Below are 26,324 nucleotides of genomic sequence, written 5' to 3' on the forward strand. Positions count from 1 at the left end.
TTATTTGGTGTTTCTACGTTTCTTGCAGTTTCTCCTTCTATGCTTTGGTAGAAACGTCTCTGATTCGACTGGAATTGGAGATTCTGCCTGTGTTGTGTAATTCTGGCTTCATATCTGCTAATCTTCTTTGACACTGCTGTTATTTGCTGCTTTATTATTTGCAGGACTTCTCTAATTCTCCATGAATCTAGGTGGTATTTTTGGATCAGATACTGTTTGGTGTTTTCATTCTTCAGCTTCTTGTCTTTCATATCTTTCAATTTACTAGCATCTGATCTAAGCCTGGAGATTTTATTTTCTAATCTAATCTTCCATTTAGGTGATGTACTGTTTTCTTTTTTACAGGTCCACTGATCTGATATCCGAGCTCTTGTGTTGTTATTGTTGCTGCACTGTACATTAGTTGGTTTGTTTCTTGCAAATTATTGGTTGTTATTTCTGCAAGTGCAGCATTGACATCTTTTAATGCCTGAGCAAGTTGTTTTTTGGCAACTGTTTTCAGAGCTGGAAGTCGAGCCCTGGTGGTTGTTTGGTTCATGTGCTCAGCTATTTTTTGCTTTAGTTCTTGTTGCTTTTCTGTTAAACGGCATTCGGGTTTTTGAGGTGAAGGCAAATGGGAGGTTGCCTGGTTTTGATTTTGAAACAGTTCAGCAACAGTGGCATCCTCGATTTCCAACACCTCCTCCACCTGCGCCTGAGCAACTTTTTCAGTTGGTGGTAATTCTTCTTCCATCTCTTGAGCCTGTGTTGCTCTTTGCAGTTCTTCCAGCTCAACTGCTGTGAATACTTTATTTCTTATTATGAATCTTCCCTGGTCTGCTAGCCTTTGTTCTATTATTTCTGTATCTGGATGCTTCTCTTTCCAAATTTGGTACATTCTTTTTAAATAACCTCTTCTAGTTGGACTAGACTTGTAATAGCAGATCATTATTTCCTTGTTGGCATTTTTTGTATATTTTTTCGGTTAAGCGACGTTTCTTCCAGTAACCCTGCAGTCTCCAGACCTGGTTGCTCATCTGAAGATCCTGAGTCCTGTTGCCCACTTGCCAAGATGTCCAGGGACTATAGCACCTTGTGCGGTCCTTGTTGACTCAGGCGATGACCGATCCGGTATAGATTTATTAAAGTTACGTCTCACCATATTGTTGATGGGAGAGGCACTCTTTGTCTGGCTCCTCTGGTGAGACCTGTCCAGTATGGTTGGACCTCTGGCATAGCTCTCACCTTCCTCAGAGCACACAAGCCCCACAACCACGCCAAGGTAGTGCCTCACTGGGGGTTATTATTGTTATTGTTATTGTTATTGTTATTATTAGCTAAGCTCTAGCCCTTTTAGAAGCAGAGTTATGAAGCAAAACGTGCAGTCACTATTCTGCTCAAAAATTATTTGCAAGCCAATTTACATGATATGCAAATTAGGCACCCAGATTTGGAAAACTAGAATATGGCAACCCCACATTTGGACCCCTGCCCTTGCCACTGGAGGTCCCCACTCCCCCACCAGCTGCAAGTTAAGCGTCATCACCTAAAGGCCTTTGGACACTCCCCCCCCACAAGTTAAGCATCATCCCCCTACACGCACGCACATGCACGTGTGTGCACACACACATGCGCACACTGTGGCACACACAGTATTTTTAACACGTGGGTTCTTGAGGACACAAACAGCAACTGAACTTACAAGAATGTAAGAATATAAAACACGTATATTTATGCAAATATGCATTAGCAGAAACATTTTGACATGCAACAACATATTCCCATCCCACATATTTCTTTCTCCACTCCCCCCTGCCTCTAAAGCAGAGGTCATGCTTGGCGCCCAATGCAGGTCACAGTCATGCTCAGCCGCCCAGTGAAGCATGGGCCAGTGGCGTGGCAACACCACCCACGACACACTAAAGAAGATTGGGGGGCCCCTGAGATGCCCTGGGCTTCGGCCCAGAAGCCCAGGAGTAAGAATACCTTTGATGGGGAGGGCCAGAAGAGACAATTATAGAGCAAGCCATCCAGCCAAGCAATTTGCTGTCATCGCCTCTTTCAGATGCTCTCTTTATCGCTGAACAGGATTCTTCAAGAGGCCCCTGCAAATAATGCCACTCATGAGAAGTATGTTTCCCAGGATTCCTGATGCCCAGAATACTGGCAGTGCAGGGTTCTAGGGAATAACAGAGGCCCCTTCGCTAGTCTTCTCTATTGCTGCCTCTAATTTGGGAAAGGGAATAAATTGGTTACAATGGCAGCTAGCGGAGTGCAGAAACTCCTTTTCTGTTGTGAGTCAGAAAACCTGTGAGGGGGCGATGACAAATGAGCATTAGGTATTGGCAAGAGTTTATGTAGCAAAGCAGCTAATTATGAACTTTGGCATCCGCTAGGTGGGGGTGGGGGCATTCTTTCTTCTCTGTTGGTTTTCCTCCTCCAAATCACTTCCCCAAGCTCCTTTTGACTCATTGTGGGGAAGACGTACATATTCTTTCTTTTCCTCCACAGGGTGAAAAAGCAAAGGTGTTTTGGAGACTGAGAGATAGCAGAGAAGAAAGGGTTAAGATGCCTTCTCACCTCCCATGTCTGTCTCCCAACCTGGGCAGTTTTTTTTAAAGTTAAAATTAAAAAGAAACCATTGAGGGAAGGACTACACATGATTAATGTTATGTGAGATCTGAGCCTCAGAGGTTTGATCTAAGTTGACAAGAGCAAGACTGCTGGCTGAGAACAACATGCAAGAGGAAGAGGACAAACAAACCACATTTTGACAACTTTGTCCGAATAAGTTTAAGGCTTAAAAGGCTTCAGGGGGCTGAGCAGCTTAACTGAAAACAAAACAGTCCAAGAATACAAATTAGTCCAGAATAACCAGTACAAAACCATATTTTCCAGAATGCTTGGGGAGCAGGGAAAAAACTTCTACTAAGGGGAATAAGACACCCACAAACGCTGTCTCTGTATGGATCCAATAACCAAAGAGAATCTGAGCTCATTTTTTTACAATAATTAACATGCAGGGCCAGCACCAGGAGTTGGTATTGTCAGGCATCTGCCAAGGTCCAGGTCATTTCAGGCAGCACACACACACACTCATCCTCCTCATCCTCCTCCTTCTCATCATCACATGGCCCTGCGACCCCTCTTCCTTGCTGTCACTATTTGTTTAGCTGGCCTCCCTGAGAGAGCAAGCAGTGACTGGAGTAAAAAGACAGAGCAGCAGCTTCCATTCACCTCTTCCTGGGACAAGGAAAATTGGTTGGCAGTTCCAGTTGTAGAACTCCCACACCGTGGTTTCTTTGGCCCTCTGACTGCACAGAAACAACACTGCTTTCTTTCACTAATTCCTGCTCCTATCCAAAGAACAACAGTTCACAACTCTGTTCTTTCTTTTCTTGATCAGCCTGAGGATCTGACTGGGAGGAGAGCTGCTAAGCAGGGTCTGCCTTGGTTTGTAATTGAGATGGAGACTACACAGGAGCACTGTAAGATATCCCCCCTCAAAGGGATGCAGCTGCTCTCTGAAGAGCACCTGCCTGCTTTCATGCAGAAGGTTCCAAGTTCCATCCCTGGCTTCTCCAGATAGGGCTGAGAGAGACTCCTGCCTGTAACCTTGGAGACAGGCACATGGGTACCACTGAGCATGGGGGTACAAATGTCTTCCAGATGCCATGGCCCTGAGCATTTCCAAGGGCCACCAGAGGCTCATGCCCACTTTCTCACATATCTTCAGTGGGCCACCAAAATCATTCAGTCACCCCTGCTCTCCCCACTCTGGGTGTGCTGCCCTTTTGCCTCTTGCACTGGGCTTCATTGACACACCACTGGAGTTTGGTCAGGTGCGTTCTTTCTCTGCTCAGAATGAGGCAGAGACAGAACCCATCCACCCCGACCCCAATGGCGTGTGAACAAAGCGCCAACTGCATCAGGAAGATGGAAGTGCACCAGTCTTGCCATTGGTGGCCATGCCCCATTTTGTATGATGTCACATGCAGGGGGTGTGGCCAGTGCACAAATACATCAACACGGGCAGGGGGCCTGTTGAGCTCATCCTGCAGCCACCCATGAGTTCCCTATGCCAGACCATGTCCCCCATGTCTGAAGTCAGACATAGGGGGTGGGGCACGGCCAGATATGGGGAGCCGCTGGCCTGGATCATCCACTACTACCTTCCACCCATCTAGTCTGTTGGATGGGGCCATAGCTCAGTGGCAGAGCATCTGCTTTGCATGTGGAAAAGCCGAAGTTCAATCCCTGGGCACCTCTGGGTTGGGCTGGGAAAGAAAGCAAGGTCCCCAAAAATCTTGGGAAACTGCTGCCAGTCAGTATAGTTAATACTGAGCTGGATGGACAAATGATATCTTAGTAGGGCAGCTTCCTAGGTTTCTATCATTTCTTGTCTCTTTTCCTCTCCCACCGTGGCCACTCTGTCTCATGATCCCTTTCTCTCTCTCTTTCTCAACAATCTGCCCAGGCCATTAGATCTATGACTCACCCTCCCTCCCTCCCTCCCTCCCTTGGGTGTAGTTATAATTGAGCGAACATGAGCCCCCCAGCTCCTGGGGCCCCCCCAGCTCCATCCTTCCCTATTTTCTTCATCATCTGCCTCACTCTGAGGAGCCGCCAGAGAGAGGGGTGAACACGGGCCTCCTCTCCCCTAGCTACGCCCCTGCTTCCTTCCTTCCTTCCTTCTTACACACTCCACACAGTTGCCCACTGCATCTTCCCATCCGTACTCAACTCCCCTTACCTCACCCATCAGCAGCACAAGCTGGAGATGTCCTCACTCTCCTCTGCCCCCCCTCCATCCCCCTGGGGTTTTAAAAACTGGGAAGGGAGTTGAAAGAGGGAGTTTTTTGAGCCACTGAGTAAAGTGTTGTGAGGTCATGTGGCATTGGGGTGGTAATGCGCACAAAATTTGCCACTTGAGGCAACTGCTCCACCTTGCCTCACAGAAAGCCTGCCCCTGAATATGATGCTTCCGATCAGTTAAAGTATGAAGTGGGGGTGTTATCTGGAATTCCTCCACAAATATGGAAGACATTTTTCTGGTACCATTTCTCTATATTTTTAGAAAAGTGGTGAAGTGTTACCTTGACCTCCTTGAAAGTTTTACACTGAAAAATGGGATCAACCAACCAACCAACCAACCAACCAACCAATCAATCAATATACTGCCATGACTTTTGTCCACTTGATTTTGGTTGGGTAGGTATATTCAAGATGGCTTCTTTTGCCACTGAAAAAGAACTTTGATTCCATGTTCCCAATAATTATTTTTATGATATTCTTACTGCTCTAGGATACAAGTTGTCTTAACTGTTTGTCGGAAAGATGGCATACAGCATTTTACTTACTTACTTCACACATACACACCCCTAATCCACCCACCCCATGATGTGGGAACTGGATATAATGTAACTGGGTGCTCAGTTAGGGCTACAGTGTACATAATGATAAAAATGGGGCATCAGAGGTCCTCTGTAGAGCAGGGGAGGACATCTGCAGCAAAACCAAACAAAAACAAAAACCAGACACCATGTGCACATTGAAATTGGCTAGATTCATTTGGAAATCTCTCGGAAGCAATCTGTATTATCTCCCCTGCTCTGTTTGCTAAGAATCTAATACCACATAGTGGGGGAGCTTCTGATAAGGACTCTACAGCTGCAATGAATTGCCTACTTCACCTACCATATAAAAACACATTAAGAGGCATCTAGCAGGAAGGAATTTCTGCAAAACCTAATGTGACATACAAAAAGAGATTAGAGAAGTGACTTTTTCCCTGTCTTTTTTTGGTGAGAGATGGGGACAGCACTTGTAAAAGCTGACAGTAAAAGCTGGCGAGAAGCCTGATTAAAATGACATCTCACTAATCTGCTTGGCACTACTAGAAGTCCTCAGTTTAAAAACAAGAAAATACCAGGTCAGCTCCTGGATTCAAGCAGCAATGGAGTTTGACAGTACAGAAGCTCATGTAGCCTGCATCTTTTCCACAGAAGAAAGGGGGCTCAAGAAACTCAGTCACAGCCTTGATATTCAGAAAGGAAGAAAGTGCAAATATCTGTGCTGACTTGTATATATTCCTGGGCAAAGAGGCACCTTTTAAAGTGATGGCTCCAGGGGTGTAGCAAGGGGAGAGTGGGCCCATGTTTACATAGTGAACCCGGGTGCTCCCCCCACCCCCGCCATCTAGAATCAGGCCACTATTGTCACTTAGGAGCAAAACCATTGTCGGGATCAGTCACAATCTCAGTAATTTGCTTTTTTAAAAAAACACCTATGAATAAAGGCACTGAAAGACATGTTAGGCATGTAAAAAGCATACAGAGGAACAAGACTAGAGATGCATAGGGCTGCTTGAACTTTGAGTAAGAATGGAAAGCCACCACTGGCCATGGTTCTCTAACAGTGCAGACTGGTGTCGCTGAATTTTGCAGCATTCTGTGATAAAAACCCATTTACTTTGCTTTGGAAACCCTTTAAGTTGTACACCAGAAATGCTAATAAGGTGCTTTAGTGTTTGTTTGTTTGTTTGTTTGTTTGTTTGTTAGCTCTCTAGTTGAAAATTGGAGATGTAGATGAAAAAGGACAATGGAGGAATCAATATATTTATGAGACAGTGAAACTATTCTTCTGGAGAAGACAAAAGCTCCTATCTCAGTTATTTGCATTCAAGATCCTTGATGGTCTCTCTCTGACTAGTAAATGAATCTGAGAATACACATAATATGCAATACCAGACATGGGTTGTACACTGTAGAGCTGTATAACCTGGCAACAAAGTAGGTTGACTCACTGGTGTAAGAGGATTATGAAGAAAGCCTCAAAATAAGACAATCCTTTGCCTTCCTGGATTTGACAAAAGAAAAAAGAAAATGAAAACCACCACCACCTTAGAACATCACAATAACAACAATCAGGACAGTTCGAGTTCATGGATCAGCTTTGAATATTCATTTATCAGGAACCTATTCAAATACATGAATTGCTTGGAAATTTTGCAACTTAAAAGATGGTTGAACATGGATTATCCAATGTATAGATAATTTATAGATAAATTATGTATATATTAACTTCAGCGAGCACTCAGGCAAGATTTTTACCCAGCAGTGGTCCAAATGTTGGAAGCTAGATTAGATCAATGGAATCAAAACCTGGATCATTCAGAGGTATATGGCGAAGTCAATCCTGCTCAATGGAAGCAGAGGTCTGCAAGAAGGCAATCCTGCACATGACAAGAGGAAATGGGAGCCAAAAGCTGGGGAACACAGAGTGGGCACGTATACTAACCATAGGCCACTGGTGGAATGTTCAAGACTAGAGATGTAGTGTTTTTGGTTAATCCATTCCTTGATCCAGGCCACCTTTTCAATGGGGCTTTGGTTACTTGTATTCCAGCCCTGGTTTAGAGGAAAGGCTAACAAACAGCTAGCAGCAAGAGCACTAAAAAGCAGTCTGTACTTGCCTGTCTGTACATAATATCTATATCATTAAACTATTAATATTCCTGATTCCACTCCACTGCATTGTCCTTGCATGCCACAACTCTTTCCCTTGGATTCTACAAAGCTCCCTTGATCTGGATGACGTCAGCTCCAGATGCATTTCTGGAACTGAATAGCTCTTAGCCAATCAAAAGGCGAGTCTGGGCATCAGTTAAGATCCTGGTAGATCTCTGTACACAGGACAGGATATTAGGACAGTTCAGTGCTTACATACTTTCCCCACTGGCTAAGGGTCATACCAATCAAGATATCAGAGATCCATGACTTGACTATTCCTTTGGATGTCAACATTTTCTATTTTTCATCAAAACAGCCATAGCGGGGAGTTCAAACTGAATTTGAGCCGCAGTTCAAGGGAACAGCAATTTGCCCCATTGTGAAAACCATATGGGAAGAATCAAGAGACCGGAACACAAATCTCTTGCATCTTGTCTAAATGGCCCTTAGCCATCAAGAGCCCTAAAGTTTCCAGTCCTGTGACAACCAGGACCAGATAGGCCATTGCTTTGTCTGAGGAACATGGTGGACTATAAACAAAATATTCATCCTGTCACAATCACTGGCATTTTTGCTACTGACTTCAAAAATAGCAGATGCAGCAAGCAGCATGGATAGAGCAATATATGCATGTATTACAAAGTCACTGGTATTTTTAAAAAGGCATTTTAAAAAAAAACCTGAGTTGGCCTCACATTCACCTCTGTACTTAAAAAAAAACCCCTCCAACAGCCACTTTATACATGTGAAAACTCTACTGCCATAAAAAGTTTCTTTGGCTTTGTTTCAATTTATATGGAAAAGGAATCAATCTTCCAACAGTCAACAGCTCTGTTAACTCACCATTAGCTGGTGTTATTACAGCATCCAAAAAGTGTCAGTAATTCATTAGCACTTTAAAAAAAAAAGTCTGAACTTGTAGCCAAAAAAAGGATACATTCCCAAGATAACTGCTTCAAGGCATTTGATAGGTAAAGATTCCCTGGTCATCTCTCTTGCCGTTTCCATTAACCTATGAAAGCAGGTGAGAAGAAACAGAACAGAATCATTTGTAAAACATTTGAATCCAGAAATATGATGTCAGAAAGATTCTGCCCTACCCTGACACCTGGGGCAGCAAATCTATCTTGCCTACTTAGAAGTGGAAGCTTCAGTAAGACAATTATTAATAATTATTAATAGTTGTGGCTGTGGTTGTGGTTGTTGTTATTCCTTCCAAGTGCATGCTCTCTGCTCTGAGGAGCTTACAGTCTAAATAATGACACAGGAAAACAAAATAGGGTGGGAAATGGAGGAAGGATAAGCAAGGGAAGAATATGAGGTGGTTCTCATGACCAGCCCTACCCAGGTAGGGCAGTGCTAGGTAGGCAGCCCCACCCAGGTAGGGCTTGTCGTGAGGGATCCTCCACCAGGCAACCTGGGTTTTGTACTTGGTCTAAAAGTGAGAGGAGAGCACACATGTGCCCTTCTACCCCCACTGCCTGGTCATGTGGGTGCATGGGCTGCTGGCAGCTATGTCCAGGCTGCTGGCAGCCATTACTATCATAGAGGCCGGGGGAAGGAGCGGCCCAGCCTCTGGCATGCCATGTCGCTTGCTGCAGTGCGGATTGTGGGGGGGGGGGGGGACAAGCAGCGGGTCTGGGAAGGAACAGGTAATCGTGTGGGGGAAATTGGGGGAGATCCTGCCTTCCCCCCTGTCCTCCGCAGCCCCAGCCTAAGCAGTCATGTGAATGACCCTTGTGTGGACCTTTCCATTACACTTGAGCTTAGTGACAACAGGAGACTAAGCCTTTGTGTCAAGGTCTCCAAGAAAGAGGCAAGTTTTTAAAATGGACTTGAAGGAAGTGAGGGAGGAAGCATCACACAGATGTTCTAGGCCAGGACTGGACCATTTTGGCCTTTTGGCTGTTCTTGGACTACAACTACCATCATCCCTGGCCACAGTGGCCAATAGTCAGGCAAGATGGGAGATGTGCTCTAACATCTTTAGGAGGACCAAAGTTGCACAGCCCTGTTCTAGACAAGAGTTTGAAGCATAAGGGGCAACGGAGAAATGTCTGAGGGAGCAGAGGGTGGTAGAGGGGGAGAAGTCTGAGACAACAGGTGGAAGAGCAAAGATCATAGGTAGGAATGTAATGGGAGTTTCAGATCTGAAAGCAGGAAGAGCTTGTGCTTCTCTCTTTTATTTATTTATTATTTATAAATAATAGGTGGCCCTATCCACCCCCAGCACAGTATCTCCAGTGACTGTTGCTGGTGTCTATCTTGTGTTTCTTTTTAGAATGTGAGCCCTTTGGGGACAGGGAGCCATCTTATTTATTTGTTATTTCTCTGTGTAAACCACCCTGAGCCATTTTTGGAAGGGCGGTATAGAAACAATTTAATTATTATTATTTATTTATTCATTTATTTATTTAAAACAATTATACCCCGCTCCTCCAGGGCACTACTGCTCGGGGCGGCTCACAACAATAAGATAGACACACGATACAATTAAAGTAATAAAATTAACTAAATTAAACAAAAAAGTTGTCAGATTAAAAACCACAATCATTATTAGGTTCACATTAAAGGTTATTTTAAAAGCTAAAAACTGAAAATTATAAAAAGCTAAAGAACCTACCAGATACAACAAAAAAAATGGAGCATTAAAAAAGCCTCCTTTAAAAGGTGTGTTTTAAGATTTTTTTTAAAAAAAACAAACACTGAGGGTGGGAACATGGCAAAGCTCTTTCAGGGAGGTGTTCCAAAGCCAAGGGGCCACAACCAAAAAGGCCCTGTCTCTAGTCCCCAACAACCAGATCTCTGTTACTGGTGGGGCCATGAGCAGAGCCTGAGATGATGAGCAGAGAGTCCTGGCAGATTCATATTGGCGAATGAGGTCCAACAGGTACCCCAGCCCCAAGCTGTGTAGGGCCTTAAAGGTCAATACCAACACCTTGAATCTAGCCCGGAAGCAGACTGGTAGCCAATGAAGCTGATGCAGGATGGGTGTAATACTCGTGAAGCGACTTGCACTCATGAGCATCCTAGCAGCAGCATTCTGAACCAGCTGAAGCTTCCAAACAGTCTTCAAGGGCAACCCTACGTAGAGTGCATTGCAGTAGTCCAATCTTTTATTGTGTACTTCTTTATCTCGTCTGGAAAAAGAATGTTTACACCTCCCCTCCAAGGAGACAGAGAAACAACTTCCCACTTCCTTCTCCTCCATCTGTCATCACATCCAAAGCTGCTTAAAACAGTCACAGCTATGAAGGTTTTCAAGAATCCTATTTTGAATGCTGCTGCTGCTGTAGGCATTAGTTCTCCATGTTCACAACAATTTCTTTTCATAGTCCAGGATTCTCACTAAGGAGATGCAGCAGCTCAAACACAGACAGACACAGTCTGCTGTGCTAAGAGGGGCTGGCACCAACCACCCCCTCCAGTAGCACTGAATATGCTTACTACAAAAGCCATTCATCAGCCTGCTGCCTACAACTGCCAGATGAACAGTTCAAAATAAATAATGGACATTGCCATGCTGTGAGATCTGCTGAATGTACTGAAATAAGGGCAATTCTTGAGGCCTGGTCTACACATGAAACAGGAGGTGGCAGAGATCTGAGGTAGAAGAATGTACTATATCCGTTAAGACTACAAATGGAGGGATGACATGTTTAATGTCCTCCTATGAAAAAGTCGGGGGGCAGGGATCAGGGATCTGCCTTCTAGTAGAAAACCAATTAGCAGAGAGAAGAGTCCTATTCAGACATTATGTTGTATGCGTATATGGATGTCTGTATACTGCTACATATTTTTGTATGACTGTACCTACGTTCACGTTCAAAATGAACCTGGGTACAGACCCTGTGAATGCAGGGTACAGATAAGCTCTCTTCAGACATTTTTAAGAACATAGGAACATGGGAAGCTGCCATATACTGAGTCAGACCATTGGTCTATCTAGCTCAGCATTGTCTTCACAGACTGTCAGCGGCTTCTCCAATGTTGCAGGCAGGAATCTCTCTCAGCCCTATCTTGGAGATGCCAGCGAAGGAACTTGGAACCTAGATGCTCTTCCCAGAGCAGCTCCATCCCGAGGGGAATATCTTACAGTGCTGACACTTCTTCTACAGTGCTGACACTAGGCATGAGTAGAGGGGGAGTGACATGCGGGGGTGAGGGGAGGACTTCCAGGCCTGCTTTGGACAGCAAACACGCCATCCCGCCCCCACCCCCCGCCAAAAAAAAAAAGTCTGATGAGGGCTATAGGAAGTGTACTGCTTATACCTGTGTTCAACATAACTTGTGAATTACTACCTGAGTACAAATCTGTACCTATGTGCACTTTACACTTGCTGCGATATAGAGCAAGGACGTCGTACATCTGGCGTGAAAAAGTTGCTGTTTTTTCGGGTTGTTAGTTGCTGCGAGACTGCGCCCCCTGGTGTTTACGTTCCGAATGCAACTTGCCCGAACGGAGGCATTTTGCTGCTGTTCCAGCAGCTAGCCTGGAAAATGCCAAGGAGAAGCTTTTTTTTTTTTAAAGTGACTTTTTGCCATCGCCCTGAGAACTGCCATGCTGCAGAGGCCTTGATTACACCTGTTGGACTCGACGTGGCCAGTTGGACTGGAAAGAGACTCAGCAAGGCTGCAGATGAATGTCAACGTTTAGAGGTAGCATCAGGGGCGTAACTAGGTTAGAGTGGGCCCTGAGACAAGATTCTTAAATGGGCCCCCCCCGCCGAGAAATTTTTTAATAATAATAATAATAATAATTCAATTTCTATACTGCCCTTCCAAAAATGGCTCAGGGCGGTTTACAAAGAGAAAAAGGTGCCTCTTTGCCCAGTAAGCAGGGGGCTTTTATTCTCACATTTCTGTCCTCATTCAAAACATACAAAAAACAGATGTACAAAATTGAGCAAATGAGAAGAGAAGAATTATATGGGAGTAAAACCTTTTTTAAAAGGAGTCAGGAAGTGCATCTTTGGAGGCTCAAATGGATACCTTTCAGGCACAACTATTTCCAAGTCAAAAATTCCTTTTTCATATGGTGGATTTGCAAAACCAAGGATTTGAGCTTGAAGTTCATCTAAGTGACTTCCAGTCTGCCAGCAAGTAATACCCGGTGGTGGCTCTGTGGACAGCAGATGCAGCTCCCTTTTCAATCGTGAAGCTCTCTGCATTGTGCTCCGTTTTCGAAGTAGAGCTCTAAGAGCGGAGCCGAATGCGCTCAGGGGCGTAGCAAGGTTGGAATGGGCCCTGAGAAGAGATTTTAAAATGCCCCCCCCCCAAAGTCCAGGGCCTCCACACACCCCAGGCTTCCAAGGATTTAAGTCTGATATTTCAAAATAAGTATGCTGCCAAGAAATACATTTCACTGAATACACACACACACACTTCACAATATATAGTGATATACATTGAATACTATATATTTGTGCTACTTTTAATGCCTAGAACACACTAGAAACACTAATTATTAAAATGGGCCCCTTGGTGCAGATTAGCAAAGGAGACTTTCAACCATGCAGGGTGAGCCTCTGTTTGTTTTCTCAGAATTCTGAACCAATTCAATAAAGTTTGATTCCAGGAGGTTTTTCTCAAGAGGCTTTTAAAGCCCTTTAACACACATCTCCTCTGGAATGGAGGTGCTGCATTCACATGTTGGCCAGATTTACCCTAAGGGGAAAAAATATAAAAGCACAACACATGCGTCACAGTTCTCACTCATGTCTCAGTTCTCACTCAGACCTGGGTTGCAAAACAACTTGAACATAAGTGTATTTATGAATGAATGAATGAATGAATGAATTAATTAATTAATTAATACATAAATAAATTTGTTCCAGAAGTTTTTGTAATTTCCTGCCATGAAACAAGCCACTTATAGGACTTTTTAGAGGTTTTTTTTAAGCCAGCAAATTTTCCAATCAGTTTTAAATTAAATATTCAGAGACTTCTCAGTCTCCCCACCCACTATCAAAGCCCTAGCAAGCAGATCCCTACCTGTGGGGGGTGGGGGGGGGGTGTAACCACAAAAAGGAATTCACATTCTACCTGGCAAAGGCTGAGCTGTCTGGCCTGGGAAGAGGGTCTGCTGCAGAGAGCTGTAGTGGCCACTCTGACTGCCAGCCTTCTTCCTGGGGCTTGCCAGCCTACTCAAATTCAGGCTTCACTGAGGCCTACACGGAGACCTCCCTGGAAGCCCCGCCCACCCACCGATCAGCTGAGAGGCGGGGAGAAAAGCAGCTTGCCTGCTGCTTTGATTGCCGACCAGAACCACAAGCAGGAGAGAGGGCAAACAGGGCAAGTGGCTGAAGGGTCTTGGGGCTGGGCAGGGGGCAATGGGGAGTCATGTGAGGTGTCTCTGGGGGGCCCCTCAAGGCAGTGGGGGCCCCGAGACGACTGCCTCCCCCTGCCTAATGGTAGTTACGCCCCTGGGTAGCATCCTCTGGACCCATCACTAGTTTCTGGATAAGAGAGGGCTAGGAGGCAAACCAATGAAATGGATGAACTGCTGCATGAGCAAACAGGAGTAACACCACTCCCTCTTCCTAAAGATTCATGGACACACCTAGACACATCTACCTAGACATGCACATGTTTAGGAAATGTTATTGTGAATCAGACAATACACAGATACAGCTGACAGCAATTACTTCAATCATGGCAGTCGTTCTTTGCAGCTGCCACCAATCCTATTGATTTTGATGGTCTTAAGTAGCAAGCAAGCAGGTTTAAGATTGCAGCTTTATTGGCTTACATGCTGCACAAGGGGACACGGGCAGCTTCAGAATTGTCCACATGTATGTCCACAGAATTGTCCACATTGTCCACCCCTGTGCACATGTAAACAGCTGAGATGAGGGCTCCATGCATGGAGTTGCATGATGTGCCGACCATTGAAAATAATCTCCAAATAATTTCCAAAAGAGCTGCAAATTTTATTATCCTTAGGGATGCAAAACTGGAGCACCTGCAGGCAAGAAGGAAGTACAGGTAGTCTGGGGGGAACTTGAACATACATCAGTTTCACAAAAATCTGAAGAAAACAATGTAAAGGGGCAACCCCTCCCCACCAAAGAAATACTGTCAGTGCCCCGCTGTAACTCAATGGAGCAGAATGTTCACACACTCAGAGGGCACTTAACAGACAAGGTAGGTGGAGCTAATGGAACTCAATGGCAAGAAGTGGGGGCGGGAAGAAGGGCTTGAACAAAATAATGGCATAATTGAATAATACTCCCTCCGAACACACAGTCACAACCCCTTCTCTTTCTGAAGGGGAGAGGTTCCTAAAGTTTTCACTTAGGAAACTTTTAGGCACCTAGGGTGCCTAAAACTTTCATCTGGATGCTGACCACACAAATGGACGCTGCACATGTGTGGACATGCTGGGGAAGAGCATTGCCAGCACACTAAGATAGCTGGGAGGAGCACCGCCGATTCAGAACATGGCAGTGAGCAGCGGAGGAGCAGGTATGCACCTGCTCTCCTCCATTTTAAAGGGGCAGGGGATGTGTTAAGAATTGTGCTTTGAATCGTGTTTTGTGTAAATCCCTACTCTCATCCTGCTCAGACAGGCACATGCTCATGTAACACAGGCGTACCAGGGAACTGCGACATTTTGTGGCAGGACCATACTTGTGTTTGTATATTTGCTAGATACATGTTTTTTTTAAAAAAAATGCTTGCAACTAGCACAGATAAAATAGGGAGAACGCCCTCTTCCCTCTTCCCTGTCCATCATAAGAGGTGAAAGATAATATCCCCAGCAACACACGGACTGGGAGGGAGTGGAGGTGAGCTGTCAGTCAGGCTCCTAGCTCAGTCGGGCAGCCACAAGTGACCTTTTGCCTCTTCACAGGGTGCCCGGAACCTCATGCTTGGAGAACGTCTGGCACTGAGACTCTCAGGCAAGCAATGCACCTGTCAAAGCATGTGCTAGTGGCAGAAAAGGAACTTGCCTTGGCAGCTTTTCAATACTAAGTTTTACAAGATAACAGTTATGATGCCAGATTCCAGAATCCATCAGATGGGCAGTTCCGTTTCCCGACAGTCTTTGCAAGCTAAGCAGCGCAAATGAGCCTCAACTTACCCTTATCTGCCACAACAGCCATTTGTGATGTCAAAATACCAAGTTAATGCCGACTCTGTTTGCAGTACATGAACTTACTTGCCTTGATCCTCAACTCTCCAGCATATTGAGGGGCTATTAAGGCAGATTTAAATGCAATATGCAAGGAGTTTTGCTAATGCAGGCAAACCTATTCTGTCTTCTGGGGTCACAACTCTCCATGCGCTCTCTGGATGGCTCATGAAGCCAGAGACATAAATACTTCCTACAGAATTTATTTTTTTAATGCAGCCCCATCCTATGCATGTTTATTCAGAAATAAGCTTAACTGAGTTCACTGGGAATTCCAGGTAAGTGTCCATAGGACTGCATCCTTGATGGTTAGTTCGATTCCATCCATTCTTCAAGAAGCTCAGAGTAGTATACAAGCTTCTTCCCCTCCCCGTTTTAGCCTCACAAGAGGCTGTGAGGTAGGTTGGGCTGAGACAGACTGACTAAGAAGGGATTTGAACCCAGGACACCTCAATCCTAGTCCAGCTACTGTATCATGCTGTGAGGTCATTTCTTCTCATTCTGCAATCAATATATACTGCAGTTGTGATTATCCACTGATATGCCACTGCAATGGGCCCGTTTAGATAGCACATGGAATCACTGTTATAAAACTTGATTCCATGTAACCCAAGCCCTAGGAACATGCATTCCCCTTCCCCTGGAGGCTTTTCAGAGTGCAGGCTTTACCAAGGGTTTATTGTGAGGCTTTGCTGCGAGTTTAGGGCATAATGGATACTCCGACACAAAAAGAGGATTTTTTTTTACCCCGGACATAAATTGGGCTAGGTTAAAATATGGAGGGAAGAACCCAAATCATGTGTGAAGTGCTCTCTGAAATACTGCATGGACTTTGGGGTAAATCTGGCCGATATGTGAACACACACACACACACTCTCAAAGTAAAGTTGCGGTGCAGCTGATGTCTGAAAAAGTTCCTGCCCACACAAGAATTCTACTTCCAACTGTGGTTAGAAACAAACCAAGATTGGTTGTGACATCCAACCAATCTTGGTGTATTCTAACCAGCTTCCTTGAAATAAACCAACAACTAAAATCCACTTAAAAGTTTGGGTTCTTCAGATCTCTGTTTATTTTGAATTACGTTGGTTAGAATAAACTCAGATTGGTCAGTTCAGATGTCACAACTGATTTTGGTCTGTCTTTAGGAAGAATTCTTCTGAGGTTTGTGCAGGCGGGGGTTGGGGGGGAGTGAATGATCTCAAGGCTGAGGGATGTCACATGGAAACAAGATGTAACCATGGTTCCAAGTGATGTCTAAACTGGTTGAGTAAAACTGATCTTCTTGCTGCCACATAGCGCAGGTTTCCCAACCTTGGGTCCCCAGATGTTGCTGAACTACAACTCCCATCATCCCCAATCACAATGGCCAAAGCTGACAGCAAACATATAATAATCCTTAAGAATATCCATCAAAAGTTGGGCATCATTTCATTTTTCAGGAATAACTTGGAGGAGAGAGAGGGAGGGAAAGAGAGAGAGGCACTTCTTACAAAGTGCTCAAGTACTGAAATAGAATCCAGGCTAAGTACTTCTATATAGCTAAAGAGACATTAAATAAGCTCTTCTATGAGAAGACTAAAGAAGCTTAGTTATGCAATGCAGCAGATTTATTAAACATTTAGAAGGTATGCCTAAAAACTGTAGAAAGTGTTTTATGCAAGCCTTGCCAGCAAGTTACTAAATAAGTTAGCAAAGACCAGCTTGGCTTTTGCCACTGCTGTGTGCCCTTTCAGTAGAAAAAGAAACTTGATGTAATATGTAGGACAGCACAGAAGTTTAACAGAACAGTCAGCAGTGAATAGGCCCATTTTCACTTAAGGTTCTCTGAACATCTCTGTAAATGCTATTTGTTTAAATAACAAAACCTCCATTTCCCCCTCTGTTCGATATAATACCCTGGGATCCCCCCACCCCCACCTGAGTGCCTTCATGATATGAAAAAAACGCAAGATGTTAAAAGCACAAGACAAGTTTCTGCTGAGCATCTAAATGCATGTTAACTTTTTATTGATTGGCTCTGATGTAGCAATGGAATAATAACTGTACTATCTAAATGGTACCTCAATATATAGAGACAAAATATCTCTAAATACTGAAAACAAACAAGATGGGCTGGACATTACCTCCACACCATGTTTGTGAACTTCCAAGAAGCTTCTGGCTGGCGATGAAACAGAAGGTTGGACTGGACAGACCTTGGTCTGATCAAGAAAAGCAATTCTTATACTGCAAAAAGACATTTATAATTTTCGAGATTTCTTACAAAGAACCCTCAGAATGGCTGGATTTTTGCAGTATTGTATTGGGAGAAGCAGCATCACTTGGTGTGGGCAAAATCACCTTTTCTTTGCTGCCACCAAAATAACTTATCATCTTAGAAGTTGGTTTTGACTTTGGGCATGGTATGGAACCACCATAGATAACACACTCTTAATAAATAAATGGATTCACTTTTATTTTTAAACAAAGCAAAACATGATTATTTCTTTTCATACCTTCCACTGTGTCAAGTAATATGTACAAATTTACATGGTGCTCCAGCTGTCTTCTGGATAAGTGGTTAAGGCTAAGGATGTGCACGAACCAGTTCGGAGGCCCTTTTACGGACCTCCGAACTGGTTTGAAAGTCCAGTGGTTTGACCAGTTCGAAGGTAGGGGGCAGTGTTCCCTCTAACAGGGATTCCCAGATGATGTTGACTACCACTCCCAGAATCCCCAACTATAATGGCTTTTGCTTGGGGATTCTGGGAGTTGTAGCCAACAACATCGGGGAATCCCTCTTAGAGGAAATACTGGGGGTGGGGATAGCTCTAAGGACCGGGGAGGGTGCACTCCCCCGTCGTGTTTCCCCAACCGGCACTGTGTTAAAAACCACTCTTGCGGAGCAGCACCGAACCTCCTGCAGCACCGAACCTCCTGCTGCCCCATTGCACATCGGACTGCAAGTACCCGGTGTATGTGCGCACATTGAGCTCTCATGCACGCGTTGCACACACACACACACACCGGATACTTCCGGGGCTACTTCCGGTCCGACATACACCGGGGTGGCAAGGAGGTACACTGCCAACCTATGGGCCCATTTTTTAACACAGCACCGATGGGGGAAATGTGGGTGGGGGAGAGCACCCTCCCCGGTCTTTAAAGCTATCCCCTCCCCCGACCTTCGAAACGTCAGTTTCCAGTTCAGTGCACATCCCTAGTTAAAGCTGTGGCTTCAGTTGAGCACACCCAGTCAGGCAGTTGCCCAGTAAGGGCCATTCTTTGTATGGTCTTTAACTTCAAATCTGTTCCTCCAGCAGGAATCAGACTCTCACCTTAGAAACCTCTCCGCACACTCTCCTGGGAAATCATCCCTTTCCTCTCAGCACTTCTCTAGCCTCATTTCCCCACAACTTCACCCTTTTTAGGATTTCCTTTCTTCAGTACACCTGCTCTCCCTGGCCACCCTCAGACAACAGTCACCCTCTAACTGATGACTCCAAGCTGTCATTCCCTGCCCCCCCCCCAATGCCCCAACAGCAACCTCACCAGGAGCTTTTTCACACAGGGCTTTTAGTTTGCATCTCCTCCAGAATGGATGGTGTGCACATATTGGCCAGTTTTACCCCAAAGTCCCTGCAAGCTATCAGGGAGCACTTCACACACGATTTGGGTTTTTCATTGGGGTTAAAGTATAGCCTGGTTTACATCTGGGGTTAAAAACATCCCCTTTTGCTTTGGTTTTTGGGGGCAACTTCGAACTCGCAGTAAAGCCTCGCAATCAGGCGCGTAACAATGATAGGGCAAGGGGAGACAGTTGTCTGGGGGCCCCACTGCCTGGAGGGGCACCCCAGAGGCACCTCATGTGACTCCCCATTGCCCCCTGCCCAGCCCCATAGCCTCTCAGCCACTTGCCCTCTTCGCCGGCTCTCCTGCTTGTTCTGCTGGCCGCAATCGAAGCAGCAGGCAAGCTGCCAAGAGCTCCTTTTCTCCCGCCTCTCAGCTGATCGGGGGTGGGCGGGGCTTCCACAGAGGCCTCCGTGTAGGCCGCAGTGAAGCCTGAACTCGAGTAGGGCCCAAGCAAGCCAGGAAGGAGGAGGCAGCCAGAGTGTTCTCTGCAGCAGAAGACCCCTTGCTGCCCTGCTTAACCCAGACCAGCATTTGCCAGGTAGAGTGTGAACTCCTTTTTGTGGTTACCTTTCCCGCCCCCCATATATAGGGATCTGCTTGCCATAGGGCTTGGATATGGGGGGGGGAGGGACCGAGAAGTCTCTGAATATTTATTTTGAAACAGCTTGGAAAATTTGCTGACTTAAAAAAAACTATCTAAAAAGTCCTATAAGTGGCTTGTTTCATGGCAGAAAATTACAAAAACTTCTGGAACAGTATTTTATTAATTTTATTCATTCATTCATTCATTCATTTATAAATGCACTTATGTTCAAGTTGTTTTGCAACCCAGAAGGTCTGAGTGAGAACTGTGAAGCATGTGTGGTGCTTTTATTTTATTTTTCTTGTGTGTGAACTGCTCCCCAATAACTTGCAGGGACTTCAGGGTAAATCTGGCCAACATGTGAATGCAGCACCTCCATTCCAGAGGAGATGTGTCTTAAAGGGCTTTAAAAGCCTCCTGTGAAAAACCTCCTGCAATCAAACTTGACTGAATTTGTTCAGAATTCCGAGAAAACAAACATAGGTTCACCCTGCATGGTTGAAAGTCTCCTTTGCTAATCTGCAGCGAGGGGCCCATTTTAATAATTCATCTTTCTAGTGTGTTCTAGGCATTAAAAGTAATACAAATGTATAGTACTCAATGTATATCACTATATATTGTGACGTGTGTGTGTGTATTCAGTGAAATGTATTTGCAGGCAGCATACTTATTTTGGAATATCAGACTTATATCCTTGGGGGCCTGGGGTGTGCGGAGGCCCTGGACTTTGGGGGGGGGCATTTTAAAATCTTGTCTCTGGGCCCACTCCAACCTTGCTACGCCCCTGCTCGCAATAAACTCACAGTAAAGCCTGCTGTCTGAAAATGTTCCAGCCCAGTTTAAGCCATACCCTCTAGCAACAGTTACTAGGAAATAACCCCCAAGCAGAGGTGTAGTGGAGGGGGATGCCCAGGGATGGAGCACCAGTACTTCTCAGCTTCTCTGGCTGTTGGGGTGGGCATGGCCATGGGGGCTGCCATGGAGAGCGCCTGCACTTCTGAATTTGCAGCTACATCACTGCCCCCCAGTAAAATGGATTCTCCACATTTGTCAATGGGCTAAATATGGGGAACAAAAGAGAAGGCAAATCCAAGCTTCATGTCTGATCAACAGGGTGGGTGGAGATATTGTCAGTGGACAGGAAATAGAGAAAACAAGTTCAGTTTGGCTTGAAATGGCAGATCCTCAGCTAAAGATGTCCATCTGCTCTTGGCTGCTCTATTCTTGCAGTCAATTTATCTAACTCCCGTGAACCCCAGTACAAATAGCATAAGCCTACTTAGATAATCAGGCATCCCCAGTGAGTCCAAGCAACATGAGGAGGAATTACTTACCCACTCAGAGGTCTTGATTTCCTAATTTCAAAGAATTGGGTTCCCGTATGATTGTATCTGAGTTTTATTAGTTAAGGCAAAGCAATTGCAAAACAGAAAGAAAAATCAGATGATGCAAACAGGTGACACTGACAGAATGTCTTCTGGAAATATAAACCAGCTACTTAAAAGTTAGTCTCTCTAGACACAAAGTCCCAAAGGTGAGAAAATGTAATTTAAATTTTATTTCATAGTTGCCTTGGTTGGAAGAATATAGCTCTCTTATGCTTGGAAAAAGCACTTTACTAAATCAGATATTGGGTTCCAAGGGACCTTAGTTTAATCACAATTTTAAATAACACAGTGTGATAGGTCTGACAATTACTCCATTAACATGAATTACATTAGGGATATTGTTTTTAGTAAAGGGATATAAATATAAAATATTGAAGGAAGATATCTGGAATAACTCCCAGTATTCATTCAGGGTGTCATGCACCTTCCCTTCAACTCTCAAGGCCTCCTGGAGGTTTTTAATGAAATATTTTAATGAAAAAAAATGAGTGATGACTGCCTCCTTGTCTTAACCACTGCATCAGCTTCTGCATCTTCAGCAAGAATTTGGAATCAAGGTTTTCAGCTGGATTTTCAAGTTCTGATCTGAAGGCAAACTACATATTGTAGTAACCATACTTTGGGGGTAAATTCATAACTGAGCTGTCGTTTGTTATGCACACAGCCTGGGGGGAGTTGCCACACGTACCTGCCACTGGACTCCATGGCAGACCCCAGCTCACCATCATTGCCAGTGCTTTCTCAGTGGTATAATGGAAAGCAACAGGTGGTATTGAGTGGGGGGCACCTTGGAGGCCAGTGACAGGTGGGCAGGGGACAGGGAGCCATCATAGCAGCCTGTGGCAAGTGGGTGGGGAGCAGGTGATTGTGGCAGTAAGTGGGACCCCACCATAGAGTTCAATGGTGGATGAGCAGGGGATGAAACAGGTGAACGTTTGTGGCAGCAGGCCACCAAAAAGTCTAGACACCAGTATCACTGCTCTAGTGACTTTGCCCAGTTGGGGCACCATATCAAGCTTTGGTTACCATGAGCCAAGAAATGAGGGAGAGAACTGGAGAATGTGAGGGCCGAGAGAGGGAGGAATTCTCAAGTCCAAGTATGGTTTCAACAGCTATCCAGGGGAGGCTCTTCACTTAGGGCAAAGTGGGCAGCGCCCTCCCAAAATATCAATGCCACCACCTTTTTTGAAAATTCACTGCCTCCCTATCTGTGGCTGCTCTCTACATTTCCCTGCCTGCAGCTTGCCTGTCCAGCAATGTTTACATAGAGTGGGCTCCGGTAGCAGGCTCCTATTGAAAAGGCTGAACAGTGTCCCCCCCTTCATTTAAATATTAATGAGGCAGCAGCCAATGAAAAGGCCTGCCTTTGTTTTCATAAAGTAGGCAGAGCTTGAAACGACCTTGAAATGACCTGATAGGAGGCATCATGTTGACTGACTACCTTATCAGCCAATCAGAGCAGCCGGAGGGGAGGGCTATCTATTTTGAGAGAGGCAAGGCAAAAAGAGCAGGATTCCCTATTCCTGCAAGCACTGCGGGGCTTGTAGGAATAGCTCCTCCTACATTGTGTGAGGAATGGACTTGAAAATAAGATGATCAGTTCAGCAAAGAAACAAACTCCATTGTTAATATAGGACTGGACAACATTTGACTGGTGGTGGTGGTGAGTTTATTTGTTGTACTCTTAACATTTGCCTCCCTGTCTGTCCTGAATGAATATGCTTCAACTTGTTTGTGTCTCCTCTCTCTGACTGCTCCAAATACAGTATTATACATTTAGCAACTGTTGGTCTTGAGGATTCCTACTTGTCCTAATTAATTTGTAGGAAATCTTTCCTGTTAGCCCAAATTTGATAGTTCCCTTCTGAAAACTAGAGGAATGTTTTCCCCCTTTGAGTTGCATATTGTTCTCTCCTGCCTCCTTAACAGTTCTGTTCTGTTTATTCAGACATCATTAAGGTCTTCTGCATTTGCATTAAAAGGGGACCACTCACCTATTTTGTCTACCTTCCACAGTAGATCTTGAATTGATGGAAGCTTGTTAAAGAGAGGTTGAGAGTAATTTGGCTAGTGAATGAGAAGGGTGGCTATGTGGTGGGTTGTGCTATGGCGATCATATTCCAAAACGGAATGGACCATACATTTAAACTAGTTTGAAACCGCGTTCATCATTTTGGGACTCCTGACCCTAAAAAAAACCAATGGGAACTGCAATTTTGTGCAAATGCTGAGAAGCCTTTATTAGAACCCTTTCATCAAAGAACTGCAGCTCCCAGCGCCTGGGTGCTGAGGGACCATAATGATTAAGCAGGTTTGAATCTGGCTTAAAATGTGTAGTGCAGACATGCCCTTATGAGTCAGGGAAACTGCACCTGTGGAACACTGGTTTTTATCCGAGAGCTTAAAGGAACTGGCATTCCTCTTCTTTTTGGAACAGCGCTCCTCCTCCAATTTGTGCAAATAATGTATTTATGTGTTTTGTCCTTAGACTTTTATTTTATTGCAGGAGCTGGTTGTTATTGTGAAGGGCATGTTCCTAATATACAGTATGTTGGAAATAAACATACCTAATAAGGTCATTTGTGAAATATTCCTGCATTGGTCCCCTCCTGTATTCTATCAAAGAAAACCACATGGCTCTGTGGTTGCCAGGAGTCGACACCGACTCGACAGCACAACTTTACCTTTACTTTCTATATGCCCACGGGAATTAGTAGTAGTAGTTGTTGTTTTGCTCCACCCCTGTGCCGCCCACTTTGGCTCTGCCCACCACCTGCCCTGTCTGGCGCCCACCCAGTCCCAGGAGTCACCAGCCGCCACCACAGCTATCCCATGCTGCTTGACTCTTGCAGCCATATCTAACCCTGTAAACCCTAATATAAGTATCATAAGGCCATTTAGCGTCTGGGATCCCAATGACTCCAAGCAACACAAAAAGAGCTATTGGTCTGGCCATGACATCTGAGCTGGAAAGGTGTGAGTGTGAGTGTGTGTGTGTGTGTGTATTCACACACATGCGTGCAGAGGTGGCATTTCGCTCTCACCAGTATCTTGGACATCCAGTGCTTTATTTTTCACTTTAATAATAATTTAATAATAGGATCTAGTTATGCCCCCCAAAGTTCAGGATGGTTAAACTGGCCTTATGTGTCAAGCCTCAAGCATATTTGACTGTTCATACTGACTGGGAGCGATTTGAGCATTCCACATTTTTCAGTGGTTAAATTATTTCTCCAGTGCTATTAATTCAAGGGCCACTAGAGCTCCCGCATCCACTCTTGTGTTCTGCTAAGACCGAGGAGGGAAGCTTATGGATTTATTGGGAAATAACTCACATGATTTATTGTCCCTGACAAATTCTCATCATGCACCAAACAACCTCATCATGCGTCAAAAATGATGCTATCTAGGATGGCTGCCTCATATTCAACATGTGGCCAACACAGTGGTTTCTATTTGGTAACATTTAAATAATTCTCTGAAGTAGGAATGCAGACTTAATAATCAGACTGGCACAAACTGAGCTCATCTGTTTCCAACATGGTGATGTGAGCTGTAAGATAGTCACCCACCAAAATGGAGGCACAGCATCAAGTTAATTTTCCACTGTGCAAATATGGCTAAAATCAGGAGATTGGCTTTACTGAACATCTGGTGCACATAACCCCCCTAAAGTTAATTTTGGATGGTGACTATTCTCAGGAAGTTTACAATAGTCACAATTTAATCAGGTTCATTGCTTTTCCAGGATCAAATGGAGGGCGATGGTGCCCTGTCCTGGCCTGCAGTCAAGGGCTGACAAGGCAAGACAGCTAGGGTTGCAGAACCCTGGAGAGCTTCAAGTGAGCAAGTTGCTCTGACAAGGTCGGAGGTGGAAGGAGGCCTTAAATACCTTTGAGGCTCCGCCTCCCTCTCTGGGAGATTTAAAGGGGCAGCCCTGTGGCCTGCAGCCTAGCATGCCTCCACTTCATCAAGTCTTTCCTGGTTTGTTGTCATGATAGTATGCCAGCTTGATGGGGGATTGTGAGGTAAAGTTCTTACGTGGAAGAGATTGGCTCATTGAGGGACATGTTCTCAGGCTTAGTGAGTGCCAGTTCTGGGATGTCCAGTTTCAAGTTCTCCAGTTCTGCAGTCTCTAAGCTGGCAGCTCAGGCTCTAGCTTGGTGCCAGAGTTAGAGAATTGGTTCCTCCAGCCTGAGAGCTCCCACCTCCCCAGGGTCTACCTGTGTGCTATTGCCCTGAGTCAGGGTCATGACATGCCCAAGCTTGCATTGCAGAGGAATTATAATTTGCTGACATTCGAAGACAGATACCAAGTTACTTGTAAATTATTATTCTTGGCCCAAGCAAGCAGGACTGTGCCCATCCATGTACTGTGACGGATAGTCCTCATGTTAATGTTGCATGGAGTATTCCACATCCATTTTTAATATATTCAGCTTTTCACCCTACAGAACAGAGCTTCCTTCACAAAAGAGCTTTCACTTTAGCCCAGTTTAATGCATTGCCATCAGATGAACTGGAGGAGAGATACTTTCGAATTCCCTAAGCAGATTGGATTTGTCCATGCCAGATGTGTGTGTATGTGTGTGGGGGTGTTTGAAACAGTGGATCATGGGCTGTTATACTGCCGGTTTTATAGAGACATTTGTTTTCTTTTTATAACTCCAATCTTAAGGAAATTCTCAGGCAGGTCAGATAAATTTTATATCTCTCTTCTTTCAGATTTCAACACGGATATTACCTTGCATGTTGCAAAATTCTGTTCCAGGGCCCAATCCATTAGGAGTCAGATGGTCAAATCTGTAATTTAATTCCCCGGGGAAAGTGCTGGTTTCTGAGTACTGATTTAATGTATCTGTGAACTTGTAAATTGATGTAATGTAAATTATTGTAAGTTGTATTTTGAATACAACTTCCTGTAATTTTGAATTTTTCTTTGTGTTTCTGTTTTGGTTTTCTGGTCTTAGACCGTAATAAGTTTAACCTGAATGCTTCTTTTTCCTTTTGTTTTCAACATATCTTAAAAGCCCACCTTCTCCAGCATTTAAAGAACATCTTTCCCAAGAGAACCATTTCAGTCTGTGTATATGTACGGGCAAAAATCACAA

General features: G+C 44.7%; 1 protein-coding gene across 8 annotated transcripts in view; it reads right to left on the minus strand.

The window, feature by feature from the left end:
- VASH2 (vasohibin 2) overlaps nucleotides 1-26,324 on the minus strand; it is a 76,671-nt gene that overhangs the window by 31,824 nt on the left and 18,523 nt on the right. For 3 of the 8 annotated variants that reach the window (XR_008319522.1, XM_053309847.1, XM_053309837.1), the window contains exons 4-6: nucleotides 21,160-21,216; nucleotides 8,428-8,502; nucleotides 7,279-7,388 (exon numbers count right to left, since the gene is read on the minus strand). Coding sequence is in view for 7 of the 8 variants with exons in the window: in XM_053309847.1 (XP_053165822.1) it covers nucleotides 7,279-7,388; nucleotides 8,428-8,502; nucleotides 21,160-21,216 (242 nt within the window). In the remaining variant the exon portion in view is untranslated. Of the gene's footprint in view, nucleotides 1-6,796; nucleotides 6,838-7,278; nucleotides 7,389-8,427; nucleotides 8,503-13,535; nucleotides 13,668-21,159; nucleotides 21,217-26,324 lie in introns of those variants that run through there. The other 5 variants (XM_053309820.1, XM_053309811.1, XM_053309828.1 and 2 more) reach the window with 3 other exon arrangements.

This window comes from Hemicordylus capensis, chromosome 1, assembly GCF_027244095.1.
Source record: "Hemicordylus capensis ecotype Gifberg chromosome 1, rHemCap1.1.pri, whole genome shotgun sequence".
NCBI classification, from domain to species: domain Eukaryota; kingdom Metazoa; phylum Chordata; class Lepidosauria; order Squamata; family Cordylidae; genus Hemicordylus; species Hemicordylus capensis.